The 24683-nt window shown below is 32.5% G+C and overlaps 1 protein-coding gene across 3 annotated transcripts in view; it reads right to left on the reverse strand.

Annotated features, from left to right (window-relative positions):
* LRBA (LPS responsive beige-like anchor protein) overlaps positions 1–24683 on the reverse strand; it is a 728899-nt gene that overhangs the window by 579196 nt on the left and 125020 nt on the right. For all 3 annotated transcript variants that reach the window (XM_033402948.2, XM_033402953.2, XM_012535502.3), the window contains exons 12-22: positions 23282–23390; positions 22819–22971; positions 18702–18870; positions 16353–16432; positions 14998–15060; positions 13038–13135; positions 5467–5559; positions 4136–4244; positions 3268–3349; positions 590–713; positions 103–295 (exon numbers count right to left, since the gene is read on the reverse strand). In XM_033402948.2, the coding sequence (XP_033258839.1) occupies positions 103–295; positions 590–713; positions 3268–3349; positions 4136–4244; positions 5467–5559; positions 13038–13135; positions 14998–15060; positions 16353–16432; positions 18702–18870; positions 22819–22971; positions 23282–23390 (1273 nt within the window). The remainder of the gene's footprint in view (positions 1–102; positions 296–589; positions 714–3267; positions 3350–4135; positions 4245–5466; positions 5560–13037; positions 13136–14997; positions 15061–16352; positions 16433–18701; positions 18871–22818; positions 22972–23281; positions 23391–24683) is intronic.

Here is a 24683-nt window from a genome sequence, read left to right on the forward strand (position 1 = left end):
TTTTTTCCTTGATTTTAAGTATATAAAATTTTGTTGAAGAATAAAACTCAAAATTACAGACATTTAAAATGCTAAAATACACTTTCATTTTAAAAAACTTACCTTTGAATGTGTGATTGATAAAGTGTCTACCCACACACGCCAGCCACCCCACTCATATTTGATTGCATGGTAAAGTAGGATTCGGAATATGGCATATACCATTTCTGTTATCTTTTGCTCATCTGAATTCTTAGGATTAAAATAGCAGAGAGAAAGCATCCACTCTTGCCACACAGAACACTGTAGCAAGCTCCTGAAAATTGTAAGAGGACTTGGAATTACTTAAAAAAATAAATCACCTGAAAGAATTCTAAAAATGTAAAAGTTTAAAACAAAATAAACAAAACAACCACCTTTATTATGCATCGAAAACAAACAGTGTGGTATTGAAAGCTCAATTAACTGTGTACATTACTTGTATACCTTAATGAAAAAAGCATATAGAAAATTCATTTCATGGTATTTAAAGCAATTTTTCTTAGAAAAAATGGGATTATTCAAAGCTAGACTTGAATATTGCAAATAAATGCTTTCTGATCCTGCTTACCTTCTATTTTCTCTGCTGTTATTAAAAAGTTTAATCATGTCAGAAAGAAAGGCTCTGCGAACTTCCATGCTCTCTGGGCACTGGGGAGAATTTCGAAGTAGGGTTGCAATTACTTTTAGTATCTCTGTAAGACAATTCATAAACTAGTAAAAAACAAAACATTACAAAAAATTCATAATGTAATATCATCAGTATATTTTAATTTCTTTCATTTCCCTGACATAAATGTCTACTGAAAACATCCTCTTCTGTGTTATAAAAAAAAAAAATCACCTGCAGCCAAGACTGACAATACATAGAAAACATCCATAAACAAGAAAGGGATTTTTAAATTTTGTCATTAGAATGTGTAAAGCTAAATTTTAGAAGGTTATAATAAATGAAATTAAATTGTAAACAATTAAATGATGGTAAAATTGCAGACACCTCTCCCTTATCTCTGCCAGTTAGTAAAACTGACCTTAAAAATATCTGTATATAATCAAAATCTCAGAAAAAAGAGAATAAATTCTCAGCTTCTTCCAACAAAATCTATACTATGCACATACTCCTTCCTTTATCATTGTGAATTTTAAAAGCTATCAAGATTTCCTTCCATAATTCTAAATCTAAAATTAGATACAAAAATATCAAAAGGAAATTAAAACTTATTTAACACCCCGAACAAATAAAACTGCTACCGTAATGGTCTTAAATATAATGCTGTATAAATTTCTAGTACTAACTTTAAGAAAAGAAATTCTTTTAATACTGAGATACGGAACTTTAAAGAAACAAAAACAGCTATAACCCTGAATTTAAAATTAAATAATATGTCAAAGTTTTACCCAATTAAAAATTGAGGATTTCTAAACCAGCACTTTGCCAAGGTTTTTGGTGATTCTGAAGCAACAAGTTCAAAATATCAGATATGAAGGTACTTTTATCATAAATTTAATGATATTTTAGGAGCAATTTCTGAACTCTTCAAATGACAAATTCAAATTTTCTCTACCTGCACAATGATTACAATGATGATAATCATAATAATAATGACGATAATAGCCACTAATTTTGAGGATATACTATTGTGAGACAAAATATTTAAGAAAACACAGGTATTAATACATTTAATCCTTATACAATGATAGGTTGATACTATTATTATCCCCATTTTAGAGACAAGAAAACTAAGGAACACCTAAATTAATTAATTTACCCCAAAATTACATAACTATTAAGACATGTAGACAAGATTGAAAAGCTAGACGTCCTATGTTTTTAAACACATTACACTGCCTATCTTTTCTGCCAGTATATTACATAGATAATATATTTTAAAATTCTTACTTCAGTAAGTCATTTTTCCATAGCTACATAAAATACATTTTATATTATATATATAAAATCAAGGTATTTTTGGGACTTCCCTGGTGGTCCAGCAGTTAAGACTCTGCACTGCCAATGCAGGGGGCCTGGGTTCGATCCCTGATCAGGGAACTAGATCCTGCATGCCACAACTGAAAGATGTTGCATGCCGCAACTAAAGATGCCACATGCCAACTAAAACATTCCACACGCCGCAATGAAGATTCCGTGTGCCGCAACTAAGACTCGGTTGCCGCCAAATAAATAAATAAATATTTTAAAAATAATAAAATAAAGGTATTTTCCTTTTTTACTCTCTAAAATAATGACACCACATCTCCCTAAAGGCTGAGAAAAATTAACCATGTGACATGTGTTTTTAAAATTAGTACTGAAATAGAGTACCACAAACATGACCATAACTCACCACACAAAAAGTAATTAAATTTTGAAACTCTACAGTTATTTTAATATCAATAATCTTAAAAAGATGAGAAATGTACACGTTTTATAAGTGTTTAAGAACTCTAAATATCAAAAGAAAAGACTGGTAACCAAGAATAAGTGCATAAACAATAAAGAAGATGGAAATTTTTCAATTCCAAACTTGGTATTCTTAACTTGACAGTAATTTAAGATGAAAGCTACCTCCATGGTCCATGTAACTTAGCCTGACATCACTAAATAGTGCAATCAAAACTTTACCAAAAATCTGAACATACATTAAAAACCCAAGATCTTATGCATATAATTCTTCAAAACCTCTATATAAACATTTCCACATAACCTAAAGCCAATGTGAAGTTATATTCAACATCAAACACAAATAAAACTAGTATTATATTAATGCCTATAATGAAATATTATTTGAACAATGTGTTTTCAACAATACCAACTTCAGGTTCTTCAGTGATTTTCCTTTTTAGTAGCAAAATCTACTTATAACAGTATAAAAAGGAAGGCAGTGGGAGAAATGGGAGAAGGTGCTCAAAGAGTACAAACTTCCAGTTATAAGGTGAATAAGCTCTGTGTATGTAATGTATAACCTGGAGACCACAGTTAACTATACCATATTATGTATCTGAAAGTTGCTAAGGGAGTCGATCTTAAAAGTTTTCACTACACGTAACACACAAAAAATAACTGTGTGAAGTGATGGATGTGTTAACTAACCTTACTGTGGTAATCACTTCACAACATATACATATATCACGTTATTAGATTGTACATCTTAAAAGTACACAATGTTCTATGTCAATTATATTACAATAAAGGTGGAAAAACAAAAAGCAAATATCAAAACAATAAATAGAAGTATGTTAAATACATACGAGGATTTTGTATCTTAACTGAAGAATCAGGATCTGGATGCTGTTTATGTATCACCTGAGTACAAATCTGTTCTATAAGAATCTACAGAAATGAAACAATAGATTGTATTAGCATAATCACTGTATTACCATCACTATTTATGAACTTTAAGTACAACACTAAACAACATTAAGTATACAGTCCAGTACTGTCATGCTAAATATCTCTTGCATTACATGGAATAAATAATTTCAACATTGTAACTCTACTTTTACTTGATTATAAAATGAGACATCGGGACTTCCCTGGTGGCACAGTGCTTAAGAATCTGCCTGCTAACGCAGGGGACATGGGTTCAAGCCCTGGGCCGGGAAGATCCCACATGCTGAGGTGCAACTAAGCCCATGCACCACAACTACTGAGTCTGCATTCTAGAGCCCGTGAGCCACAACTACTGAGGCCACGTGCCACAACTACTGAAGCCCACACACCTAGACCCCATGCTCTGCAACAAGAGAAGCCACTGCAATGAGAAGCCTGCGCACCGCAACAAAGAGTAGGCCCCGCTCGCTGCAACTAGAGACAGCCCACACGCAGCAACGAAGACCCAACACGGCCAAGAATAAATAAATAAATTTTTTTTTTAAAAAAAGAGAGACATCAAACAGCCAATACAATGGAGAAAATACTTAAACAGAGATGTCCACACTGTTTAGAAATTCACTGAATAATAGATTTATTAAGATGCAGCCACATTTCCTTTATATAGCTAGTTTCAAAATCGTACATCAAACCTAAATGTTCTTATTTCATCTAGACACTACCAACTCAATTATACAGGTATTTTCATAAGAAATTAGGAAGATTAAATTCTAACTACATTCCTACCTCAAATAGGACATTATATGTGGTCATTGTGATTAAATTTGTCTGAAGCATGAGTCTTTCAGCTAGCAATGAAAACAATCCATGTCCAAGCATGACTTCAGCTTTTCTTCTGCAATTACATAGAAAAAAGAAAATCAAATGCAGAGTTTTATTATTCACTATTTAGTATGCATGCTGATGAAGGAGACACAAAAATGTTTTTCACATTATTAACAAATTCCAACTCAATAATGCCCCAATTTTCTTAGACCTAGAACTTATAAGGCCACAAAATCTTTAATAGAGAAATACAAACTACAAATACATAGGCACAATTAAAGTTTTAAAAAAATATGACTGGCTATGCCACAGCACAGCAAAAACTGTCACCAAAATCTTCAAAACAATTATTTATTAACTAGCTGCTTCTCTCCATTAGCCATGAGCTAAGCTCTACCTTAAATAATAATCTAAAGCCGACGAAGTAAAGTAGAAAAACAATGTGGAAGAAAAGGTAGAAGACATGCAAGAGAATTTTTAAACGAATACTGTAAAGATAAATATATCAATACTAAATTAAACTTCCAAGCAAAACTTTAGAAACTGAAGGATCACAAACTTAATTCTACCCCTGGGTTTATCAAATGTTTTCTGCAAATGACCGGATATCATATATTTTAGTTTTTGTGGACCATATGTTCTCTGTAGTAACAAATCAACACTGCTGTTATAATGTATAAACAGCCATAGATAATAAGCAAATAAATGATTGCGGCTGTGTTCCAATGAAACTTTATTTACAGTCAGCCAGCTGGATTCAAAATAAAGATTACAAGTTTACCAATACTTTTCTACCACCAAAATTGTTCATTTTGGACAAATTTGGTGGTGTCCATTTCTGGTATAAGGAACGATAGGTAGGACATGAATATCTGTATTCAGCTAAGACAAAAGGAAACATGGAAGTTTCAGTTTTAGTTACACATACAGCAGAACACAGTATGTGACAAATAACCAGGTTACTATGTTAGCTTTATAGTAAAAAGCAAATAATGATCAAGCCACCTGAAATGAAGTTCCTACCTAGATTTACCTAGAATTCAACTTATACAAATGTATTCTTACAATAAACAACAAAAAAGGAAAATTTACATAAAAACATAAACAATATACTCCTGCTCCCTACTTCATTTTTAACGTGTAGAAATGGGATTAAATTTATATAGCATTTTATGAATAAAAATAAATAAAAGATAGACGAGGGGAACCACAGAACGTAAATACTATTCCCAAGATTTATAAAATAAATATGTAATATACAACAGTCCATTTTAGATTTCATGCATACTCACTTTGGGGCCAGGTGTTTTAAAAAATAGCCCATTGCCTTGAGAGCTTGTACTCTGATTCCTTCACTTGTTGATGCCATAAGTTTATAGATAACTCTGAATAAATAAAAATTAAAAACAAATTACTATGAGTATATATTTCAAAAGTAAATACCTAAGATATACTCGTGTATATTTTTTCATATAGTCACATAATTTTAAACCTAACTTCAAGTAAGATATGGGTGAATTTAATATACATTTCTGACATTTAAAAACTTGTTTATCAACTACATGTTGTCTTCAAGAAACCCACTTTAAATATAGACACATATAGATAAAAAGTAAATGAATGGATAAAAATATACCATGTTAATTTAACACTAATCAAAAAGCAAGAGCAGCTATATTAATTTCAGAAAGAGAAGACTTCAAAGTAAGGAAAGTTATCAGGGATAAAGAAGGGCATTACATCATGATAAAGGGGTCAATTCTCCAATATGACATAACAATCCTTAACATGTATGCACCTAACTATAGAGCCTAAAACTGTGTGGCAAAAACTGACAGAACTGCAAGGAGAAACAGATGAATCTATTATCATAGTTGGAGATTGCAAAACCCCTTTCTCAAAAATGGACAGATCCAGCAGGCAGAAAATCAGTAAGGACATAGTTAACCTCAAAAATACCATCAATCAACAGGATATAACTGACATCTATAGACTACTTCATTCTACAATAGTAGGATACACATTTTTCTCCAGCTCACATGGAACATTCACCAAGTAGACCACATCCAGGGCCATAAAACACACATAATCAACAAATATAAAGACTGGAAATTATATAAAGTTTGCTCTCAGACCATAATGGAATTAAATTAGAAATCAGTAACAGAAAGATAACCGAAAAACCCCCAAAATACTTGGAGATTAAACAACATACCTCTAAATAGCATGTGGGTCAAAGAAGAAATCTCAAAAAATTAAAAGTATTTTCAACAAAATGAAAATGAAAGCACTACTTATAAAAATCTCTGGGATGTTGCAAAAGCAGTGTTTACAGGAAAATTTATAGCACTGAATGCATATATTAGAAAAGAAGAAAGATCTGAAATCAATAACATAAGTTTTCACTCTAGGACACCTGGAAGAGAAAATTCAATTCAAAGTAAGCAGGAGAAAAATAATAAGTATTAGAGTAGAAATCAACAAAATGGACAATAAAAAATCAATAGAGAAAAATCAACAAAACCCAAAGCTGCTTCTTCAAAAAGATCAATAAAATCAGTAAGCTTCTATCCAAGCTAAGGAAAAAGAGAAAGGATGTAATTTACTAATATCAGAAATGAAAGCAGGGCTATCCCTACAGAATATTAGTGCTACTGATGCTACCTGACTTCAAGACTTACTGTAAAGCTACAGTAATCAAGATAGTGTGGTACTGGTAAAAGAATACACAAATAGATCAACAGAGAGCCTAGAAATAGACCCACATAAATCTAGTCAACCAATCTTTGACAAAAGAGGAGCACAAGCAAGACAATTGACAAAGATATTCTTTTCAACAAATGATGCTGAAACAACAGGACATCCACATCCAACAAATGAATCTAGACACAGACTTTACACCCTTCATAAAAATTAACTCAAACGTGGATGGATCTAGAGACTGTCATACAGAGTGAAGTAAGTCAGAAAAAGAAAAACAGATATCGTATATTAACGCATATATGTGGAACCTAGAAAAAGGGTACAGATGAACCAGTTTGCAGGGCAGAAACTGAGACACAGATGTAGAGAACAAACGTATGGACACCAAGGGGGGAAAGCTGCAGGGGGTAGGGGTGGTGATGTGCTGAATTGGGAGATTGGGATTGACATGTATACACTGATGGATACAAAATGGATGACTAATAAGAACCTGCTGTATAAAAAAATAAATAAAATTAAATTTAAAAAAAAATTAACTCAAAATGGACCTCAATGTAAAACGCAAAACCATAAAACTCCTAGAACACAACAGAGAAAACCTAGATGACCTTGGGTATGGTGATGTCTTTTTACTTACAACACCAAAGACATGATCCACAATAAAAATAAATGATTAGCTGGACTTCATTAAAATTAAAAACTGTTCTGCAAATGACTGTATCAAGAGAATTAGAAGACAAGGCACAGACTAAGAGAAAATACTTGCAAAGGAAACATCTGATAAAGCACTGTTATCCAAAATATGCAAAGAACTCTAAAACTCAACAAACAACTGGATTTTTAAAAAATAGGCCAAAGAACTTAATAGATACCTTGACTAACCAAGATGGAGTAAGGATAATACAGCCTTTCTATTTTGTGTATTAGAACCACAACTATAGAAAAAACACAAAAAGCAACCTCCAAAGTACTCCAAAGACTAAACAAAACTAGGTGCATTGGGGTAGGGGAGTTAATACTTGCAGATTACCCATTTCAGAGGTAAGAGTCTCAATTTTCAATTTTCTTTTGTAAATATGACCCATAAGTGGGTCCCTGTCTCAGAGTTCGTTTCTGTCAGAAGTTCAGGTAGCTAATATTCTGAGAAAAACTGTCCTTCTGGTTAGAGGAACTAAGAAAATGGGTCCTTATAGGCTAGAGAGCGTCATGAATAGGAGCAAACAGGAGAGAAGGATCATCAAAATCTGTGTAAAAACCTGCAAAAGCCCTAAACTGACCCAAGAGATGCAATGTATGGGGCAGACTCAGACCAGAATAATAATTTAATATTCTAAATTGAAAGAAGACCTGAATTATCACCCAATTCTCTGCCTAATCCCTGAGTAGTGCATGTACAAGAAAAACCCAAAGCAAGACAAGAGAGGTTTTAAAAATGAAGTGCCATCAGAACCGCCATCCACAAAGGACAGGCAGAACTTGCAGTCTGACCCTTCTTGCCAAAATAAACCAAAACAAAACAAATCAACATTTGTTAACAGATCATAACAAGTCCCAGAGTTGATTTTAAAAAAAAGATAACACAACATCCATGATAGATTAAAAAACACTTAATGTACAAAGAACAAAGAAAATGTGACAATTTCTCATGGGAAAACACAATGAACAGATGCTGATGGGATAGGCAATTCTTGCAATTATCCCACAAAGATTTTTAAAGCTATTGTAACTATGCTTCAGAAGGTAAAAGTAAACACAGTCTAAGTGGATCAGAAAATAAAGTTCTCATCAAAAAAAAGTATAAAAATTAACTGTATTGAAATTATACAACTGAAATGTACAAGAGCTGAAATATTCATGAGATGGGCTCAACATCAAAATAGAAAAAACAAAGAAAAAGTTTATAAACTTGAAGATCAAGTTTATCATACATGTCAAATTTCTATATCAATAGAAAGTATCAAATCTGAAAACAGAGACAAAAATGATTGAAATAAACTAAAAAGAAGCTGAGGGAGATGTGCATTAAGACCTCTAATATTCAAGCCACTAGAAATCCAAAATGAAAGAGAAAGATACACCTGAAACAAAAAAATATTTTAAAATAAGAGCATAAAACTCCTCAGACTTGGTGATAAAAACAAAGAAAATGAAATTTCAGGGAGTATGGTTGGGGAAGAACAAAAGAACGTGTCCTGAAAGCAAATATAAAAATCTAATACATTATATTTAGCAGAGAAAGATTTGATTTATCATAGGTTTCTTCTTCGAAATCATGGAGGCCAACAGACAGCGGGAAAATAGTTTAAAGTATTGAAAGAACAAAAACTAGAAACAGAGAATTCTACATGCAGCAAAAATATCCTTGGGCAAAGGCCAAATAAAAGCATTTTCAGAAGAAAAACTAAGAAATCATGTTTCCAGCAAAACTACTCAACAAGAAATGCTTCCTTCACGAATTAAGAGTAAAAGAATTACAGATATCTGAATAAACATAAGTTTTTTCTCCTCTTAAATTCTTTAAACTACATATTACAAGTGAAATTAAAAATTATAACATTGTCTAGAGAGGCTTATGATACATTAGATACAAAAAGGAACAATGGTGGAGCTTAAAGGTATCAATATACTTGCAGTGGTTCCATATTTTATTTGAAGACACAGAATATTAACTCTAGGTATACTGTGAAATCTCTAAAGCAGCCAATAAAAATTTACACAAAGAGATAGATCCAAAACCTAATAGAAATTAATTTTCAAAGAATTCTAAAAGAATTTAAATACAAAGCAAAGGAAAAACAAAGGAAAAATTATACTGAGACAAATAAATAATAAAACACTAGATGAAAATAAAGCTATAATCAATAATTACATTAAAAGTAAACAGTCAAAACACATTGAAAAGACTAAGTGCCTCAGAGTACATTTTAAAAAATAAAACATCCAACTACACTGTGTGTATTAGTCATTGTTTTCTATAGAAGGAGAACCAACAGGTTGTGTATATATACAGAGACAGATATTTATTTTAAAAAACTGGCTCACACAACTGTGGAGGCTAAGTCCAAAATCTGCAGGATAGACAAGTACTCTGGAGATTGAGGAAAACATAACCCAAGTCCAAAGGCATTGTGTTGGTAGAATTCCTTTTTATTTTATTAATACCTTCAACTGATTTGATAGGCCCACCCACATTATAGATGGTAACCTGCTTTACTCAAGGTCTGCCAACTTAAATGTTGACCACATTCAAAAAATGATTTCACAAAAATATCCAGGATAATGTCTGACCAAATATCAAGGAACTATGGCCCAGCCAGTTGACACAAAATTATCCATCATACTGTGTACATAAGAAATTCAATTAACTATAAAGATATAGATAAATTAAAATGGAAAAAAAGATATACTATGCAAACACAGAGCAAAACAAAGTTGGATTAGCCATATAAATATCAAACTAAGTAGATTTCAGATCAAGAAACATTTCCAGGTGGAAAAAAAGGAAAAAACATAATTATAAAAGCATTAATTCCCCAACAAGGCATAAAAATCCTCAATATAGATAAACTTAATATCTGAGTTAAAATACCTGAAGCAAAAAATGATAAAAATACAAAGAAAGAAAAAGAGAAAAAAGCATATTTATAGTCAGAGATTTCAATAATCATATCTCAATAAATGACAGAACAAGGAGACAAAGAAGCAGTAATGGCACAGAAGATTTGAAAAACGGTATCAACCAACTTAGCCTACTTGACATTTATAGAACACTCCATCCAACAAAACAACATCAAAATACATGTACTTTTCTGGTGTGCATGGAACATTTACCCAGATATACCACATGCTGGACCATAAAGCAAGTCTCAATAAATTTTAAAGGATTCAAGTCATACAAAGATCCTCATAGACCAAAATGAAATTAAATTAAAATTCAAACAGGGACTTCCCTGGTGGTCCAGTGGCTAAGACTCCACGCTCCCAATGCACAGGGCTAGGGTTCGATCCTCTGTCAGGGAATTAGATCCCACATGCCACAACTAAGAGTTTGCATGCCGCAACTAAGATCATATGCAGCCAAATAAATAAATAAATATTTTTTTAAAAAAGAAAAGAATCCCATGGCCAAGTTAGCATAGGAAGCCCAGGGATTAACGATTAAAAAAAAAATTAAAATTCAAACTTAAAAAGATCTCTGGAATATACTTCTAAATAACACATGGATAAAACAAGAAATGAAAAGAAAAAAGTATTTCGAACTGAATAAAAATGACATTAAACTGAAAGTGCTTAGGAAGAAATTTAAAGCACTAAATACCTATATTCAAAAAGAAGAAAGATCTCAAAACAGTGACAATGAATAAATTTGATTAACCTCTAGCCAGATTGATTTGGAAAAAAGAAAGAAGAAAAAGTATTAGTGTCAGAAATGAGAGAGGTAAAATCACTACAGGCTTCTCAGATATTTAAATGAAAATAAAGGAACAACTTTATATCAATAAATTTGACAGTTTACATGAAACAGACAATTCCTTGATAGATAGAAACTTACCAATACTTATCAAAGAATAAACAGATAATCTAAACAGCCCTATATCTATTAAGAAAATTGAATTTGTAGCTAAAAACATCCCTACAAAGAAAATTCCACTCCTAGCTAACTTCACTGGTAACTTTTAGCAAACACTTAAAGAATAAATAATAATAATTCTATACAAACTCTTCAAGAAAATTAAAGAGTAGGGAATACTTCCCAAATCATTCTATGAGGTCAGCACTTTGGCACTTAAATCAGCAGACTCTGAATATAACAAATTACCCTTCATAATGTGGGTGCCTCATCCTAACAGTTGAAGGCTTTAATAGAAAAAAAGAAAGGACCTCCCTAGAGGAAGAGGGAATACTGTCAGCAGACTGCCTTTGGACTCAAACTGCAACATCAACTCTTATCTGGGTCTCCACCTGCCAGCCTGCAAATTTTGGAGGCTTCCACAATCACATCAGCCAATTCCTTAACATAAATCTCAATATCCCTCCCTCTCTCTCTCTTTCTCTCCCTCCCTCTCTCTCAGGCATACACACACACACCCACACCCTTTTGGTTCTGTTTCTCTGCGAATCTCTGAAAATACACTCCTTAGGTATAATGTATAAAGTCATCTTCTATCCTACAGAGAATGAGTACTGAAAGGTAACAAATAAAAACTTTGTAATAGAGGATTGATATGGGAAATTTATTATAACTAAATCAGTAAATTAGTTACTGTAGCTGATCATCCAGCAAAGTAGCTGTTAAACTTTTGTAGCCCAAAAACCTTCTCATTAAACGAAAGATTTAAAACAAAAGTATTTTCTTTTGTTACGATGATTGTTGCAGACTGAATGTGTGCTCCTCAATTCACATGTTAAAGCCCTAAACCCCGCAGTGGCTGTATTTGGAGATGGGGCCTATAAGAAATCAATTAAGATTGAATGAGGTCATAAGGGCGGGTCCCTGATTCGACAGGATCAGCATCCTTATAAAAAAAAAAAAAGACTAAAGAGCTTGCTCTCTCTCTCTCTTTCTGTCCGTGCACACACACACAAAATCATGTGAACACACAACAAGAAGGTGGCTGTGTACAACCCAAAGGGAAAGCCCTCACCAGACACCAACCCTGCTGGCACCTTGATCTTGGGCTTACAGTCTCCAGGACTATGGGAAAACAAATTTCTGGTGTTTAAGCCACCTGCTCTAGGGTATTTTGTTAAGGCAGCCCGAGAGGACTAATACAATGATGATTTGGGATTGGGGTTGGAAGAGGTTATGTTTTAAAGGGAAGATAGAGATCTTCTCTTGGATCACAATTGAATATTTTTGTTTTAGGACCTAAAGATAAGTCTGCTGAAGAAGTTGACCTTACAATAGCAGTATAATAGCACTAACCATACAAAATACTGGAATGATTTGCCTGATCTGTCCTCACATACTAAATAGTACTAACACAGCCTCTATATTTAAAGATTTTTTTCAAAAAACATAAGACATGAAATAAAAAGCTCTTATATCTTAAATCATTTTATAAGATCCAGTAATAATTTTCATATCTAAGAATCTGTCATTTCCAAACTGATCTCTTCTATTAAATATATTAAAATTCTTGAAATGTTAAACTCTTACCGTAACCCATTCCTTTGGTCAAAAGCAGGTATCATAGAATTAGGATGTTCTGACATTAATGCAACAAGCAGCTGTAGGACATCCATTAGATTGTCATCCTAAAATTATTTTAGAATTTTTTTAAATAAAGAAAAACAACTTATTTGGACAATGACTATTTCTCAAACAATGACTTTTAACTTAAAAAAAAAATAAGTAGACAGCTATACGAATCCACTCTTTTTAAGCAAACATTCTTTACACACACATGTTCACCTGCATAACTCAAAATACACAACACCAAATAGTCAAATAATTTCTTAATCAAAGATATAAAATGTCTCTTATACTGTATCAAGACTTCCTAAAACATATTCCATTGATATAATAGATACTGATTTACAGATTTTTTTTTTTAAAGGAAGGATTATACGGCAAGAAATTGGGCAGAGGGGAGGAAGAACAGGTTGTTCTTTTTATTACAGCAAGACATATTGAAGCTTTAATATGCTAATAGATGTTGTGATATGCTGGTAGTGCTGGGGACAACATACTGTGTATCACTTTCTAAACTTATTTAACTAGGACCACTGCGCACTAAGCCTCTCAAGAAACTAGTTCTGAAAGAAGACCTTTTGGGAAATGATAACTGGATAGTTCTCTTATATTATCTGTTGTTAGTATTAAAGATATAGATAATCAATAAATGTTTATTGTGTCAACATGCTACTGTATATGGTATAATTTGATAACATTTGCATAAGAGCACAGTAGTAAACACATATGAGTACTGAAATCTAAAAATTTCAGGAAAATCCTTTACAACCTCTGTTGCATATCATTAGGGCCTACTTGGGCATTACAAATCCAAAGACTAAAGGGAAGCAGCAGTTAGTCATCTCTATGGTACCCTGCCTCCAGGTTTCCATTCACTGCTTTTGAACTTTTGCTGTGGAAGCTACCTGAATATTTAATTTTCAATATGCTAAGTAAATGGTCTAGAAGTAGGGCACTGAGACTTTGGAAAACTGTTATTTGAAGGACCTGAAAAATCCCTGATTTAATAGTTTCAGAGAAAACAGAAGATCACTGTGACTTCCAGTTTCTCCCTTATGAAATATTTTGGTCCCTAAGGGTCAAGAAAATCTAAAAATAAAATAGAATATCCTATTCAAGAAGAAAAAGAAATCACAATCATTAATGTTTGAGTTAAATATGATCCAATCAGGAAATTTAACCCATTCTTTTCTGCCCCAATTAACAAAGATAGGTCCAAACCATATCTCTCATCTATTAATGATTTTAAAAGGCACTATATCATGCTGTAACAAATATGTGAACTCAGAAAAAATGAATTATAACACAGGAATGTAAATTATCATATAAATGTTGTGCTTTATATGAAATTAATTTCAGATTCTACTTATTTAAAACATGTTTAATCAGATTATTTATTTAGACTATATCTGGCATATATTACATTTTTACAATGCTAAAAAATAAAGGAAAAAACCCCAGACATTTCAACCTATTTATTTTCAACCTCCTTTTCAACCATATAATTTTAAATCAACCATAAATGAGTTGTTTAACTTAACGGTATTTGATTATACAAAATCAGTGGGAAGACTTATGAATTTAAAAGTCCAATCATTTTTAGTCATTTTCATTATCTATTTTTCCATTTCTTACACTGGTTCCTGGAAATAAACTGAAAGTATTCTTTGGTATAGTTTATTACTAGGTCAATGAGATCTAATTTTAACACTTTTCAAAAGCCTTTCATGATTATCCGCAAAGGCATCTTGTGGTAATAAAGAATATTTAAATGAAGATTGCTAACATTTAGTTCCTAGATACTAAATACTCTCCATTATAGTTACATCATTAATGAAAGATTTCTTTAACTATTTTACTTTTAAAAACGCGCATCATGCGACTTCAAAAAATAAAATCCCAACATATAAAATTCAAATGTTACCTCATGCATAGTGAGTAGATAATTAAGAATGGCCTGTAGCTCATCTTCCTTTACTCCAGAATCCTTTAAAAACATAAGACAACTATCTTATGCTTACATATATAAAACTTTTCTGAAAATGGAAATTATACACACAGATTTCTCAACTTGGTGAGTTGCTATAAATATAAAAAGATAATGTAATATAAAAATCTAAATTTAAAATAAAATTTCGGGGAAGCACTAAAGACATGCAGTATGCAACACAGTGTAGAAGTCAAAAGAGATCAGACATCAGTATCCCGTTTTTGGCACCTTATATGATAACCTATCTAGTAAAGCTTCAGAATCCTGACATAAGCAAAAATAATAATTAAAAACAAGTAAAAGGGTATTACTCAACACCTATCATTCCTCTAAATACAGAAGACAATTTTTCTGTTTATTTTTTTTTATTAAATTTGGACAGTAAAATGAATAGTTTCTAAAATTACCAAGTTAAAATGTCAGGTATTAAAAATTGAGTAGTAATTTCACTGGGAAAAACACTGCACTTTTTAAATATGAATGCATTATGAAAATTTCCAACTACTGTATTATTAATCATAAAACAAAGCTGAAATCTCAAAAAAGAACAATAAGAATTAGGAAACAAAACACACTAGGAAAGAATAGAAACAGACAATTTAAAGGTTAAATTTTTTAATAAATGGAAATAAGATATCTGACTCTGAAAGATATACTAACAGTTAGGTCCATTTACCATAACATTATGTGACAGCTAATAAAGCATTAAATTGTAAAGAATAAGAAATAAAATGATATAGGAAAATACTGAATAAAACACTGGCAACAAATATATTTATATATTGGCATCTTATAAAACCAAAACACCATCCTTAAAAATAATATTAAATTTTACTTTACTGATAGTAGAATGAAATGGGACAAAATGTAATCATTTCTATCTGGTACATTTATATAGGAAAATTATTTTTCAAAATCTGAATGTCAGGTACAAGGAATCTCTAAAATTGAAACCTCCTTGAGGAGCTCTGTTGACTACTGTATCACCAGTTCTAAGAATAGAAGTAATAGAAACTCAGTAAATATTTGCTGAATGAAAGAATGAATACACCTGAACTCCAACAGAAATTCATATAATACATATTACGATTATCAATTTCCAATTCTGCATTAATGTTTATCAATTATATGCCTAAGGAGAAAAAACAAACAAGGAAATAAATATCTTTAAAAGTTTTTCCACTGTGTAAACCTATTAATAGAGCAAAGAGTAAACAAACCAAGATTGATTTTATGTGAAATTTTAAGTTCAATACACACATGCTATAGGGTAAGAAATATGAACTCACCTTCATCACTAATTGCTTAATGAACATCAACAAGAACGCTCGTAGAGAAAGCATTTCTTTTTGATTAGGTCGTGGTCCATCTTTTAAAAAGACAAACACATACACACACACTGAGTATTTCAAAAACCTCAAAGTTAAGTATAAAATTCTCATTCCCAATAGTTTTTCCACCTATTTATAAGAAACATAAAGGTCGGTTTCCTGAAGAGTTTAATGCCTCTAGAAGGACGAGCATTCAATCTCACATGCAATTGTATATACAATGCTCCAAATGTACAACATGGGTTATGTAGAAACTACAATGAAAATGTTTGTTTTTGGGTAAGGTCAAAGGAATTTTAAAACATAAAAATGAGGCAACAAATTTATACTTAGTTTTAAAAGACTCTCTTGGAATGTTACTATGGTAACATAAGTTTATAAAGAAAAAAAAGCAAAAGAAAATCTAAACTTTATATGTGAATTTAGTATGAAAAAACTTTTTTCTATTGAGACCATTGTATAAGCTAATACAAAAAGCTCAAAGTACACCTCAACACAGTATCGTTTATGAAGAAGGGAAACATTGTGTTGACCTCCTCTGACATCTCCTCCTCTTCTTGAGAAAGTGCTTGGTCACACATGGCTCACATTAAAGTCAATTTTCATGTCTCAAACATACAATTCCCAAGTAGAAAGCTTTTGAAACCAAACACCCATTGTCCTAAGATCCTAATTTAAGTACTTGTCTGCCTCATATTTTCTGCAATTTTCCCCCCACTAATCACTATTTACAGCTAGCTCCTGGACCACCAAAGCATAGGACCACCATTACCTTGAACAGATCAATTAAAATAGGAAGAAAATTGTTTAAAATCTGTTCCACATGACAATTCCTAGACAAAGAATAGGTTACAGAGTTACAATACAATCGCAAAGTTTGTCCAGCTCTCTCACTTGAAGTATAAGACTTTCCCAAGGTCACCAATCAGTTATAAAATCAAGGTCAGAATATAATACTAACACCTAGGACGGTACATGACACACCTACAGCACCATGAAATAGTCAGAAGGAAATTATAGCCAAGTTCTAGATCTGCCACAACCTCTCCAGCTTAAACAGATCATGCAACTTCTATATGTCCTCATAGCTTTCTAAATTATAGCTAGCATATTGTCTGAGAATAAATCGAGTTTATTTTGAAAGGGATAGAAAAAGAATTATACAAATATGAAACCTCGTCTTTGTAAATCATTGAACAACCAAAGCCTTTGAGTAAAATCAGAATGTATGTTGTTAGACTCTCCAGCATCTATTTCCTGATTTCAAGCAACAGCTCTCAATTTTTATAAAGGGACTGAACCCATCTTCACACTCACATCATGTGTTTTGGAGGTAAGAAGGGCCTCCATGCCTGGGCAATCTGAAGAATACCTGCCACACAGATGGACAAACGAGCCAACGAGCAACAAAGAGACTAAAAGGAACCTGTGCTGGAAATGCTCAATACAGGCAGATGCTCTTTCGCTGGATTTAAATTTGTGAGGATGTGAAGGTAGAGTGGTTGTCTGCCACTCTAAAAAGAGACAGATTATATGAAAAAAGCCAACACAGAAGAACTGGGAAATTGAGGGAGACAAACTGGGTCCAAAGGCTGTATTTTGAACCCCTGTACCAAGTCCTACTGAAACTACCAGTTTATATGAGCTGGTTAACCCTCTTTTATGATATAAGCCAATTTGAAGCAAAAGAGCCACCATTTGTGAAACTTTTTATTTTGACCCCTTCCAAGAACTACTGACATGATCAATGAACACTATCCTTCCAGTAATTTACTCCTGATTATATAGGAAAATAATTACTGAAATTCTGTAGTTTCATTATATTATTTATTAGAAGCAAATACTCCCTACCCCTGGAAAAACTCTCCATCTCCCAAACAACACTGTTGTCAATGATTCTCATTGGGATAACTAGACTCAACATCAATACCAGTGGCTAATATAGAATTTCTTCTCATTCTCAATGCCTTAAAAATCATCCTAGTCATATTTGCCCTCAAACAACTCATACTAGCAAAAGTACCATTCTTCTATAAAAGTAGCAAGTTATTAACCTCTGGCAACCACGATTTAGGACAAACTATTAAAATTATCAATGAGATTTAAAATTTTACCATGATGAGATTTAGGAAAACTTCCAGAAGAGTGTAATAGTATTGGGAAAGACAGAAAGAGACAGAAAGAGAGAGAGAGAGAGAGAGAAAAGAAAAGAAAAGAAAAGAAAAGAAAAGAAAAGAAAAGAAAAGAAAGAAAAAGAAAATCCTGATTTGCCATATATATATAATGTAATATACAGAGATGATATACCTAATCCTTTTGGGGTGATACCACTCCGATCCTGAGGATTCACTGCCCAATAGTAGTACTTCAGTGTATGCATGATGAGAAGCACTGTTCCAACTCTCCGAATGGCATTATATATGTTGACTGTACCAATGAATTCCGTAGACAGATAAGTATAGAGTGTCAACTGAACCTAGAGAATCAAAATGAAGAGCTCAAATCAAAGAAGCTGACCAGCATTTTACCTCTGTTTCCAGGAATACCCTCAGCTGCTCTACTTGGACCATACTTGTTCCAAAAAGCAAGCTGCTTAGTTTGATAATAACATTCATGTTAACAGATAACACATATCCACTGACACATACAGGCACACATACTCCTTATAAAATAAAAGCAGGCAAATGCTTCTTATACAGTAGCACTATAAAGTAAACACCCCCAAATATATCAAATTTTTGCAGCACTATTCCATGGAAAAAACTGTTTGGTTTCTATTTAGCAATCAGCAATTATTCATGAACTTATGTAACTTCTTTATAACAAACCTACTACTAGAAAAAGCTAGAAATGGTCTTTGTTTTAGAGAAAGTTGTCTCTGTTTTAGAGAAAATTAGCAGCTGGAATAACTCAAAAGAAAAAAAAAGTAGAAGTAACAAAAAAAGTAAGAAAAAGTCAAAAGAAAGAAAATCATATACAAATATGTAAAGCCTACCTTAAGAAATATTTATTAGAAAAATAGGATTCTGTTACAACAGCTTATTATTACAAAGACTATAATTATAAAATTACAGTCTCTAAAATTCAAAAACAATTATACTTTAGTACTCATAATAGCACAAAATAAGGACCACTTTTGGTCTACTTTCATATCAAAATCAAGAATACTTTATAAACTAAACAATACTAAGTACGGTATTAAATTTGGCCAAAACCCACGCTACTCCTGATCATTTACAACTGAACATTTATGTTACCTTCCCAGACACTGAGGGCATTTCCATTTTTAACCCTGAAAGATAAAAATTAGTTGTGTATCTTCCACATGCCCTATAAACAATCAAGGTTAAATAATTAGGGAGCCAATCAGTAATCATACGTGGTAAAGAGTGGCAGATTCTGAACCACTTAAAATTGAGGCTTGGAAGATGCTTGTAGTTTAGAAAACCATAAATATGCTATAATCCACAGACCTGCTGAAAGATAACATTACTTTGATGTAGCCACTGCTGTTCAAATAGATGGGCCCAGCTTACTTGTCACTGAGGATACATAGCACTTTCTACGACATGGTTCAAATTCTTAACCATGCTGTTTCAGTCATGCAGAAGATATTTACCTCCACCTATATGTGCAGCACTGTATTATTGAAAATACAGTGGCATAGACACTGTCCCTCAGTAGCTGAAAATCTAATGGAGAATATAAAAAATACACAAATTTAAGTGAAAAAATAAAAGGTAATAAAGACACCTCACCTACTGAAACAGAAGAAAGGTCATGTGGCAACAAACAAGTGCCATACAGCTATTAAATACTATTAATTCAGAGGCCAGAGAAATTATTTTAGGGTAAGCTAAAACAGTCAAGAAAAGTTTCACTAGTAAAGGCAGTATTAAGGTAGCCTTTGAAGATGAGTAGAACAATAGGTAGACAGAACAAAAGAGGAAATTTCAAACAGGGAAAACGGTGGATGATACAAAAAGTTTCGCCAAATCTAGAACAACCATCCTCATTCTTGACTGTGCATTAAAATACCTGAAAAACATTTTAAAAATACCGATGTCTGGGTCCTGTCCCAGACCAATTAAATTAGAATCTAGGGTGGAGGGAGTGGGATTCTGGTTTTGTTTTGTTTTGTTTGAAAAAAAAACAAAAAACAAAAAGCTTTTCCCAACTAATTCTATAGACAGCCAAGATTAGGAACCACTGCTCTAGGATAACCTTTTGTACCCACCTAGACATTGAGGACAAGTGAGTTTTTCACAAAGAAAGCCTAGAAAGAATTGGCGTGAAGACCTAATGCTTTATTCTGAAAACAACGAGGAACCATTACAAGTTTGGAGGCTAAGAAATGATCTGATGAGAGTGATATGTTAAAAGCATAAAGGAATTCTGGCGAAAAGTGATAAATTAAGATGTGGAAAAGTGGAGAAAGTCAGTCTACCGAGAATGATACTATAGTTAAAGAAAAATGAACAGGATTTAACAGCAACATATTGGAGACCTCAAGATTATTCATATTCTACTTATGAATAAACCTTTCCTCTTTCACTCTTTATATAATCTAATAACCACACAAATTACACACTAACATCTGTCTTTCCCATTACACCTAAATTCTATGAGCGCAGGAATCAGATCTGTTTTGCTCACCACTGTATCCACAGTGCCCAGCATAAAGTAGCCACTCAGCAAGTGAAAGACTGCTACCTACAAGAAAATTCATCTCTCTTGTTAGGTCGTTTCAAAGCCTGTCTCTGAGCAGATCAAACTTAAATAGATATTATAAATGACTGTGAGCACCCTTTTCCAAAAGCAAAGATTGATTCATACAATCATACCCTCCTCAACTTTGGTAACCAGAGGTGAATTTACCATGAAGCTAATGAAGCTTAAACTTCATGCCCACTCATCTAGACATGTTCCTTCCAAGATCCTAAACCTAATTTTGCATGCAGTATGTTGTATTCTTTTTCTTAAAAAGCTCCTTCCTCCCCCAAACTGTATGACCTTCAGGTCAAAACAAACTTTGCATCTGCCGTTTGTTATAACTACCTTTATAATAAAATTACATATAACCCCTCATGGATACACAAAGCAGGAGGCTGAAACAAAAGTTAACTTTAACATTACCAAATCAACTGCAAATTCTGAAGAGGAAATTAAAGAAAATTATTAACAAGGAAAAGGTAAGAAATAGAGTGTAATAATATGATGGACTTAAGGAAACGATACAATGAAAATTTTTAAATATTCCCCTACAAGTAAGTATCTCATAAGAAGAGGCTTTTTGACCACTTCAAAAGAGGCCCAAAGCCTTAAAAATAGGCTGCTTAGTAAGACAAAGAAGTGTTTAGTAAAGGTTTAAAAAGTAACTTGAAACAATCCTTGAAAAGAAATAAGACTGAGGGTCATAGAAGAGAAAGAGGTCAAATTTGAACCCAGAGATAAAAAGCTACAACCTCCAGCTGCCTCCTTTGATTATTTCCAAATGGCAATCAGAGTCAGCAGCTGTTTTTCTCCTTAACATTTGAAAAGAGCAGCTGAAACTAAGATACTATGACTCCAGAAAAGCAGAAAAGTCTGCAGACATTTTTTTCTGACAACTAGAGTAAGTATGTGTTATTCCAACCTGAACAATGGTAAACACTTGCAAGTGAACCAAAAGAGAGAGGGGGAGAGGGGAAATCAAATTTTTAGGATAACTTAATAGAACATTAGGATTTATCAAAGGTTTTATTTATATATTTTATCACAAATTCACTTAGTTCACTTAATAATTGATTTGCTGTTACAGTACTAAATAAATTACTGTGTAAAATATAACTGTATTTAATAATTTGAATTAATGTGAAATTAAAATGATCAAATGTGACCTGTATATCATGGAAGCCTTCAAGAAAGGGTGACATTTCAGCTGTTCCTGTAAGAATTAAACTCAAGAGCTCATCGCGTTGGTGGAAGGAATATATGTGTGTATAAAAGAGGGAGAGAGAGCACAGTGAGTATGTATTTATATATATGTATGCATACATACATATGGATACATAGATATATATGTATGTATATTTGCAGTAGAACAGAGCTACAGTTGATAGGAAACATATTTACACAGGAACTATCCAACTTTGGTTTAGTAAGTATAAATCAAAGTCTCTCTCAAATAAAATTTTATTTGATTTAACAACAGAAAATAAAGACTATAGCTTTTTTAAAAAAGAAATACTGATATTGCTTTAGGAAGGGAGGAAGGGAGGGAAAAGATACTGACTTGCAAAAGTATATTTAGTCAAAAAATGCATTCCACTGAAATCTTACATAATAGCATGTAAAAGGATAAAAGAAAATCCTCGTAATTATCACTCTTCTCAAGTACAAAAACTTACTGAACATATTAGCACAAAATCAATATATGTGTTACCTTGGCTGGGGTATGAATCCATATAGCTGGGTTAAGAAGAATGTGATCACACAATTGCTTGAGTAGGGGCATCCCATTCTGCAGATTACTCAGATATTTTGAAAATGCAAGGCAAAGTTCAAGTACTGCTCTGCTGACATGGGATTTGGAAGACTGCAGAGGAAGATATTTCAAAGGTCACTACCAACACAAGGCAAGGTAAGTAAATTAAAGGCTGTCAATACCAGAAAAAAGTAGGTCCACAAATTATATGCTCAAAGTTAAAGATGCCATGAGACTCAATACCACATTCCTCTAATAAAGCAGTGGGGGCAAGTTAAAACAACAAAAGGTTATTTTAATTTAGGTAATTTTATATAACCAGGGAGACACACTTGCAGACAGAATTTCTCAACCACTTAGGAGACTAAGTTTCATGGCCTGCAAATTAAGAATCAAAAATGTAAAGCATTTGATACTTTACCTTTTCAAGACTATATCCTATTACCAAAAAGCCCTTGCAGGCAAGCATCTGCTCTTGCATAGCAATTGAGTTCTTCAACAGCTCCATGATAAAAGCCAGCAAAGTTGAACTGGAATAAGAAAAAAGATATTGGTTTGAAAAAACATATTCTATTTTTAAAAAAGGGGGGGGGTTAAATAGATGCAGTCTTTCATCAACCTTAATAAAAAGTTTCTATTCCAAGGAAATTGACACTCTACTAAAACTGCCTCCAACATTATTTTAGGACTAAAATTTAATGTAAGATTAGGATTTATTACTCATTTAGGATTTATTACTAAATAAATCCTAATTAATAAATTAGGATTTATTACTCATAAATATTTAGTTCATATCCTTTATCACAAATATATTAATAAATGAATCACTTAGAAACAATATGAAAAACATGCATGAAATAGAGCAAAATCAGGAATGTCCAAAAACAAGTAATAAAATGACTAACATAAGTATATTAAAGCCCTGAAGAATGGATGTAACTTAGATGAGCAAGTGTATTCAATTTTGGAGTGTTAGAGGCCAAATAGAAGGAAAAGATGTGGAGCAAACAGACTAGGATAGATAGCCTCCAAATATGTTAGGGCTCCAAACTGGCCTAATTTGAACAGAGCATAGGGTTCATAAAAGGGAAAATAAGAAAGTAAAGCTGTAGACAAACTGAAGTACTTGAATAATAATTTAAGAATTTTGTGCATTATCCCAACAGAAAAATCGTAAAGTAGTAAGACTACAGCCATGCTCCCAACCTCACAACTTGTAGATACTCAAAATGGAATGGAATAAGGTTGGCTGTTAGTCCTTCTCAAAAGTCTTGACAGATTCCCACAAAGAAAGGGAGAACAGCCAACCTCCTCCACAAAAGTACTTTTAAGTGTCAGCAATTCCAATAATGGTGAAAATTTAATAAAAAAAAAAAAGAAACTGAGCCCTGTTATAAAGGTTTTAGACCAGGATGCAAAAAAATTTTATGAAGTAGCAATATGTCAAGAATAATATTATTTTAAATTTTTTAAATGTAGTCAATACTAGCTTTGATACATAATTCCTTTAAAAAAAAAAGTCATTCCATTGCCTAAAAATAATCTGGAAAAATTATTACATCATTAAATATATACATTGGTAGTAAACCTCAAGTCGCACATAAAAGTAGAAATTAGAAAGAGAATTTCAAAAAAGGAGAACGAAAAACATTAAAGTCACTCAAATAATTAAACATAATTACTTTATTATAGATTCACTAAATTATACAGCCATGAAAAATTCATTTAGACACCCTTTCCAACATTGTAATAACTTGTCCTAGAATTCATGTCTCTTCCTTTTCTACACTCAACACTACAACAAAGGAGACAAAGGTGCCAAA

The sequence above is a fragment of the Orcinus orca genome, chromosome 4 (genome assembly GCF_937001465.1).
Source record: "Orcinus orca chromosome 4, mOrcOrc1.1, whole genome shotgun sequence".
NCBI lineage: Eukaryota > Metazoa > Chordata > Mammalia > Artiodactyla > Delphinidae > Orcinus > Orcinus orca.